Source organism: Lygodium microphyllum, chromosome 28 (genome assembly GCF_053477565.2).
Source record: "Lygodium microphyllum isolate KBCC chromosome 28, Lygodium_microphyllum_v1.1.10, whole genome shotgun sequence".
NCBI lineage: Eukaryota > Viridiplantae > Streptophyta > Polypodiopsida > Schizaeales > Lygodiaceae > Lygodium > Lygodium microphyllum.
This window is the reverse complement of record NC_141162.1, coordinates 30,011,852-30,019,687: the sequence shown is the minus strand read 5'-3', so window position 1 is coordinate 30,019,687 and position 7,836 is coordinate 30,011,852. Positions and strand designations below refer to the sequence as shown.

The 7,836-nt window shown below is 41.9% G+C and overlaps 1 protein-coding gene across 1 annotated transcript; it reads right to left on the bottom strand.

Moving 5' to 3' along the window:
* Positions 1–2,365: 2,365 nt before the first annotated feature.
* On the bottom strand, positions 2,366–4,514 carry LOC148011301 (UDP-glycosyltransferase 85A5-like). Its single transcript, XM_087670575.1, has 2 exons — positions 3,839–4,514; positions 2,366–3,716 (listed from the first exon to the last, which is right to left on the bottom strand). Exons 1-2 carry the CDS (start codon positions 4,416–4,418, stop codon positions 2,746–2,748), a joined length of 1,551 nt encoding a protein of 516 aa, XP_087526701.1. The 5' UTR covers positions 4,419–4,514; the 3' UTR covers positions 2,366–2,745.
* Positions 4,515–7,836: the final 3,322 nt, after the last annotated feature.

Here is a 7,836-nt window from a genome sequence, read left to right as displayed (position 1 = left end):
TTGGCTATGAGATACCATATAAGGAAGCAAATGTATGCAGAAGTATCTAAAAGTCCCTTCTTTTCTATGCTCATTGATGAGAGCATTGATCATGCCTTGGAGAAACATTTGATTATTTATATTTTGTATATTAGTGATGGAGGAAAACGGCATGCAATTTATAGGTTTATGTGGTTATTGCCAGTAGATAATGGGATAACAGACGCAATGTATGATGTTATCAATGCATTCTTTCTAGAAAATGACTTGGATATATCTAAACTTGTTGCAATAGCAATAGATAGTGCTTCATCTATGACGAGGTGTCAAATTGGAGTTGTGGTACGCTTTGAAGCATTAATTCCATGTGTTATGGGTATACATTATATCGCACACCAACAAGCATTAGCAGCAAAGGATGGATTTATTTCACATCCTCATGTGTTCTCTTTTGTAGATAAAGTTGCAAATAAAGTGTATGCATGGCTAGGTCGATCAACAAACCACCACTTGGAGCTATGGAAGATCATCCACAAGTACGATATTATGGATGCAAAGATGTGAATTCATCCAGTCTAATGGCTTTTCAAAGGTCAAATCATGGAAAGGTTTGTGAAAATCATGCCTGCTATCCTTGAGCAATGGAAAAGACATGAAAAGAAGTGGTATGGATACGTGACAACTTTTATGGTGCAATGCATTATACATCTTTTAGCAAATGGGCTTGCAGAGTTAAATAAATTAAACTCAAATGTTCAAAGGCAAGAGATGAATGTCACTATGATTGGTGCACTTATTGACTTGACTTTTGAAAAACCCAAAAGAAGGTATCTTATATGTGACGATGACTAATGGTGTTGGGTCAAAGCGCCTTGCTGAATTTCTAAAGATGACAAGCACATTGGAAATTTGGATTGTATGGATGCTAATGGCCTTGTACACATGTATTGAAGTACACTCCAATTCCCTAAGTGTCCAAAAAGAAGGAAAAATCCAAGGCTACAAGTGATTTAGAAAGTGAACATGAGGGATTGAACTTGGAGTATCTCTCTTGAAGGTGATGCAAGGGAAACATGTTCTCTAGTTGAATGTATCTCTATTCCACGAGCCTATGTTCAAAATATTTTGGATGCTTTAACTAGTAGTTTTGAGGATCTATGAGAATTCAATGCATTCAGGATATTTAATCCTTTTTCATATCCTATGGATTCAATAGATAGGGATAAAATGACTTGACAATGGCTAGAAAGACAATCACCAAACTCAATATTGATGATTAGACAGTTGACATTAGAAGATGTATGAGTGAATTGGAGGATTTCATCGGCACGTTATATCAAGTTACTCATAATAGCAGTATGCATGATGCTTGGGAGGTTTGTAGCACTACAAAGACATGGTGGGATTTATATCCAAGCATGATGCATCTATGGTAGACTAGCATGGGCATCCTAGTAAGGATAACTTCATGTGAGCATGGATTTTCATGGCCAAATCTGATAAAAAGTAACACAAGGTGCAACTTATGCCTCAACACTTGGGATGCCTTAATGTTGTTATCCATTAATGCTTGGAAAAGCTCTCAAATTGATTGAAAGGGTCTTTGGGATATTTGGATGGGAGCAAATAATAGAAGGGCCATGCCATCAGAATGATTAAATGGATTCTTATTGTTTGTTCACCCACAGACTTCATTGAGTAAATGGATTCGTTCTGTTTCTACCAGAATGACTAAATGGATTCATGTTATTGATACTTATGCAATGGGATTCATTTAAATGTCTCAATCATCTAATGTCAATGGTGTTATTGAAGTATTAATAGTAAGCTACACAATTATAATGATTAGATTGGATTGTCCATTTTGCATTATGACATATGAGCTTTCAAAACCATGTTTTACTTGTCTTCATTGAGACTTTTCAATATTACTTTCCATCTACATATTTTTCCTCTTCAAATGACTATCATAAAATGTCTATCATCTGTCATTTGAAAGGCATTTTCAAGAAGTACAAGTTATAAAAAATTTTGAGGGACCCTTCAAATTTAGGCCTTGCACCCATGTTCAAGCAAAGATAAGTTGAAGCCGAGGCTCGAAACTTGGAAGGAGAAGTAAGATGCGCTAAGCCGGACAGAACTAATTCTCTTTCTGATTTCGTACGGATGTACACCCATGTTCGCCCATCGTGTTCAAGTAGACAATTAACCTCTCATCAAAGGAGCCTAGATAACCGTGCAGAGTTGGGGAAAAGATGGGTTCACTTCAACCTAGAACTTGTTCACCTTGACAAAAATCCTTCTCAATTCTTTGGAAGAAGGAAATAAATCCTCTTCAAATTTCTCAAAATATAGTTATATTTATTAAATATATGTATAAGATACAGTCTCAATGGGGAATACTTCCTTCTCACATTATGATGAAAAGGATTTACTTCCTCTTTCTCAAAAAAATTTTCCAGAACCCTAAGATAACGTAGTAACGTGCATTGTAATTTGTACGTGAGGATATGGCCGCATAGAAGTAACGTCGTGTGAAGCCCAAGTGCGCTTTTGGCGTACGAGCAACCACTGTCTCGATTTCAGGAAGACTCGTGGAAACTGGAAACAGATTGCAGAAATTCACAACTTTTGAGACTCTTGAGACTCAACCGCAGTAAATTTCTGAAACATCACTTCACAGATTCAACTGGAACTGCAAGAAATTAGTTGTCTGTTAATCTAGTAACTTGTAAGGGCCAAACATCCACCTTCAACAGTCTCTAATTAATTAACGCTAACAGAGGGCTTGAAATGTCCCCGTTTCAGATCATCGACCAGCTTTTGGAGATTGCTCTTGGAGGTGCCGCGAATGGCATCCTGGGCAATGTCTCTCCAGCCAAGGGCATTCTGTCGGGCCTTGGCGCCTTCGTCACCCCTCAGGATGGCAGCTACACAGGATTGCACATGGGAGCGCCCGACTTTTGCTACGGCCTGATCAGCAACTGGTAAGTGCGAGTCGGCCAAAGACAAACCCACTTCCCAGTCACGAACGATGTGCTTGAGATTGGTGCGCTGATCTCCAAGCTGAGGGAATCCCAGCATAGGAACCCCATTGCCCAGGCTCTCGAGCACAGAATTCCACCCGCAGTGTGTGAGAAAAGCGCCCACTGAAGGATGGCCTAGCACTGCTAGCTGGGGCGCCCACGAGACGACCAGCCCCCTATCGCGAGTTCTTTCCATGAAACCTTGAGGTAATAATTCCTCAACTGTAGCTGCTATACTGGAGTATGCATCAGGCCGAATAACCCACAGAAAAGGCTCCCCACTAGCCTCCAAACCATGGGCTAACTCTCCAAACACATCTTCTTCCACGTTGGCCACACTCCCGAAGGACACATAAAGCACCGACGAAAATTCCTGCTTGTCCAGCCATGGCAAGCAAGAGTTGTCCTCTCGCAGGAGACTAGCAGCTGCCGGCCTGCAGTCCTCAAGTGAGTTCTGTATCAGGAACAAGGGGCCGACTGGATCAACTCGAACACCGCCCTCGTTCCTCAGATGCTCCACAGCAGCCTTCTCTAGCTCGTGTATGGTGTTTACGAGCACCCTCTCCGCGCCTTTCGTATTCTCGAAGACAGAGAGAATGAATTGAAAAGGAGGGCTTTGAAGGCCATCCTCAGTAATGAACAATGGTGGCAAGTCCGCAATGGAAAGAGAGGACAAGCCTGGAACAAAGTCTATAGACCTCTCTCTCGAGCCTGCATATATATTAACCAATGGAAGTTCGACGTTAAAACCTACGAGTTAATTCCATAATTATAGACTCCTGCACAACACAGGAAGGCTGGTGTCTAACTAACAGAACTCGTGTAGGTTTAACCTTTGTCAGCCGCAGGGAGGTAGCCCTTGGCGAGCAGATGTGGGATATGGATGCCGATGGACAAGGAAGAAGCGGAGCTGGTCCAGACGTCTACACGCGGAAGCCCGAACTGCAGAGCTAGGTCAGAGCCCCATCCGAGGATGCTATCCACCATCAAACAGCAGGGCGCGTTTGTCTGCTGCTGCATGAGCCTGCGCAGGAGCTCCTCCAGGCCTTGGCGCATAACAGCCATGGAGGCCCCTACCTCCTCCACGGAAACACTCTGTTTGACATCGGCGGAGGGCAATCCATCAGGAATCACCTCGACGCGGATGTTATTGTTCTCCGATTCGCTTGAGATACCACTCGTGCTGCTCGACTGTTGACTACCATTCGCAGGTGCAGCAGCCGCTGCAGTGAGGAGAGAGTGTGCGCGAGCAGCGTGCACCAGCGTGACGCAGATGCCGGAGGCGGCCAAGTAGCGGGCGATGGACATGGCGGGGTTGATGTGGCCCTGTGCAGGCACAGGCACAAGCACCACATGAGGCCTGCAGCCTGCGTGAGCAGCAGCTCCTCCTCCTAACTCATGCTTGCGACTCATCCTTTCCCTCGACTTCTCCAAGGGTCCTCACTCAACCAAGCGCTCCTCCTCCTAAGGAGTCCTAACTCACCCTAGCGAGTCACACTTTCCCTTGACACCGAAGGACAGCATTTCGTCTATATACTATTAGTTAAGGAAAGGTGGGGGCCGGTTGCCACGTGGCAGTCCCCCACCTCCCCCAAAAAAACAAAGAGAATGTGGGAGCAGGTCCCACGCTCTAGCACCCGCCCCCTCCCTCCTCGCAAAAATCGCGCCCGCCTAAGCGCGGAGCGCCTAGTTGTGTTGTATATGCATTTTGCCCAATATTGTGAGGGAAGTGGATTAGGGGTCCAACTTTCCTCCCTTCTTCTTCACTTTCTCTTTTTCACATTGTATTTCATGTTCTTCCCCCTCTCTCTATCTCAATTTATAGTTCTCCTATCTCTCTCGTCTTCTTCTTCACTCTCTCTTTTTCACATTGTATTTCATGTTCTTCCCCCTCTCTCTATCTCAATTTATACTTCTCCTATCTCTCTCGTCTTTTGGGCTCTCATCCTCTCTCTCAAAACTTGGAGTTGTGAGATATTAGAGTTCATTGTTCGGCAAGCGGTCCTCATGAGGGAAGCAAAGGTAGCATGGTGACTTCACTTCCCTCACTCCTTCTCCACATCCATTGTATTTTACTTTCCTCATCTTTTTTTTTCATTTTTCTTCACTTTATTCTCTCTCTACCTATTTTTTTTCCTCTTCCTCTTTTTTTTCAAACTATTTAATTCTCTCTCTCTCTCTCTCTCTCTCTCTCCTTGTTCTTATCCTTCCCCCCTCTCTCTCTTCCAAGCCCTTGTTTCTTTCTCTCGTTTCTCTTCATCTTCTCCTTCCCTCTCTTTTTTCCTCTCCCCTTGCTCTTCTTCTTCTTCTTTTCCCTCCCCCCTCTCACACTCTCTCTCTCATTATTCCTTGTCATCTAGTTTATCTATCACTTCCGTATTATTCCTTATTACCTCATTTATATCTCTTAGGTCCAAATCCCCCCCTCTCTCTCTCTCAATGGCCACCTCACCTCACTTCAATGTGCATCTCCCCTCCCAGGGTGTAGGCACCATCCCTCTTCTATTGTTCCCTGGGTTGGGTAGAGAGAGAGGAGAGAGATTTGTTGCATCATAAACATAGAGAAGTGAGAGATTCATCGCATCAAAGCAAGAGAGAAAGGGGCTCTATCACTGTTAAGGGAATTCTGTCATCTCTCTTCATGGGTTTTCTTTTGGTCATTCCTCCTCTATAAAAGAATATATATCTCTCTCTACCTCCCCTCTCTCTCTCTCTCTCTCTCTCTCTCTCTCTCTCTCTCTCCCCAAGGTGAGGTATCCAAAAAAATTTGTAGTCTAGCCACATATCTCTCATAGGATTTTCACTATCTTGTTTATACACCTCACTCGTGCGTGTAGCCATGTCAACCAGTGCTACTTGGCCCCTTGTCGCTTGTTTGCTTTGTTTTCACACCTTGCCCTTCGTATGGTGCCTCGTACTACATGCCTTGCATCTATTCTCGTCGTGTGACCACTTACCTTGCATGTGGGTCATGGGTCTACATGGCTACCAAACTACTAGAGGCATACCTATAAAAGCACCATGTAGCCTACTTTGCCTAAGTGCTACCATCATGAGAGAGAGAGAGAGAGAGAGAGAGAGAGAGAGAGAGAGAGAGCACTTCACATAGGAGAGATGCAAAAAGAGAGTGGCCTTGGAGTGAGAGAGACAACGCACTCTACATGAGAGAGAGAGAGAGAGAGCAATAAGAGAGGGCATTTGACTCTCCTTTTCCACTTCTGCACAACAATGGTAGTGAGAGAGACTCCACACAAGGCTGAGTTAATCATTTACCACGAATCACGTAATGATGCCTCCCACACACACACACACAAAGAGAGAGAGAGAGAGAGAGAGAGAGAGAGAGAGAGAGAGAGTGTGTGTGTGTGTGTGAAATGTTTTAAAATTTACTCGTTGAGTTATCACATAAGTAGCCGCATGTAATATCAAATCTTGCATTAAATCAATTCTGTAGCCAACAAAAAAGTAAATACGTCTCGTAAATAATATTATGATGGCTTGATCATAATATTTCACGCACTATATTTGATTTAGCATTCCTGATTCTATTTAATCCGTCAAAGACCGCATTGATTTTGCAACGGCAAAACAAATCGCAAAAGCCTTAATTAGTAGACAAAGAACGCGCAAGAACAAGCATGATATTGAGTAAGTTAAGTATCAAAGAGTATGGCATGACTTTATAAACTAGATAAGTCATGAGGTAACTTGGCCAAAAACTACCAAATGAAGTCATTTTGAAGGAAAAAAGACATTTTTGAAAAATAGGCAAAAAGACATGACTTTTTTACGCCTGGAGGAAGAGAAAGCATTTTAAAATCATCCAAATGAAGTCATTTTGAAGGAAAAAAGACATTTTTGAAAAATAGGCAAAAAGACATGACTTTTTTACGCCTGGAGGGAGAGAAAGCATTTTAAAATCATCCCCATGCCACCATCCAATAGGTAGGTAATCAAAAGCAATTTTTATCAAGCTTACTTAGCTCTTGACAAGTAGCCAAAAGAATGAGTGACTGCATGCTTCCCCCTCATGGCTATAAATACAACCCCTCTCCTTCACAAAGAAAGCAAGAAGGAAGACCTCTTGATGATGAAAAAAGTTCTCTACATCTCTTTTCCATTCTAGCTTGAGCCTTGAAGAAGGAAAGTATCCCCTTCTACCTCATTTCCATTTTCTCTACCCCCTGTTACGCCTTTCTTTCGTACAGCCATATTGCTTAGCAAAACGTTGGTGAAATTTTTCTAGATGACCATAAACTCTCCCTAAGATACCATGTTAATTTCACCTGATATCCATGGCTCCATGAGGTCGCAAAAATTCAAGAAGCCCATTTGAAGCAAAAGAAGCAAGAAACGTGATCCATGGAGAAAATGGTGTGGTAGGAATTGGCGAGACCCCCATTACTACAAACCTAATAGAGGTAACATCTCGTCGATTTGGAAAAAAATAATATTTTATAAGCTTATCGTTATATTTAGCTTTAAATTATTATAAACATATTTTAAAGAAAATGCATATGAACTGCCGCTTAGGAAAATAACCTAAGTAATATAATAATAAACTATTCAGTGAAAAGACCCTTTCGTGATTATGGTTTATTTCGTGATATTTACTGTTATTTTATTAATGACGTTTGTGATTATAATAACTAAAAAAAGGTAGACAATGTTAGGAAAGGAAATATTTTATAATTTTTTCCTGAAAGTGACTATCTCTATTTCATTTTGCTAATGATAAACAGGCGTATATGAGTCTTATAATAATTTATAGAAAATCATTTAAATAATATCATAAAATCATCAATGCATTAAATCAACAGAAAATTGTATA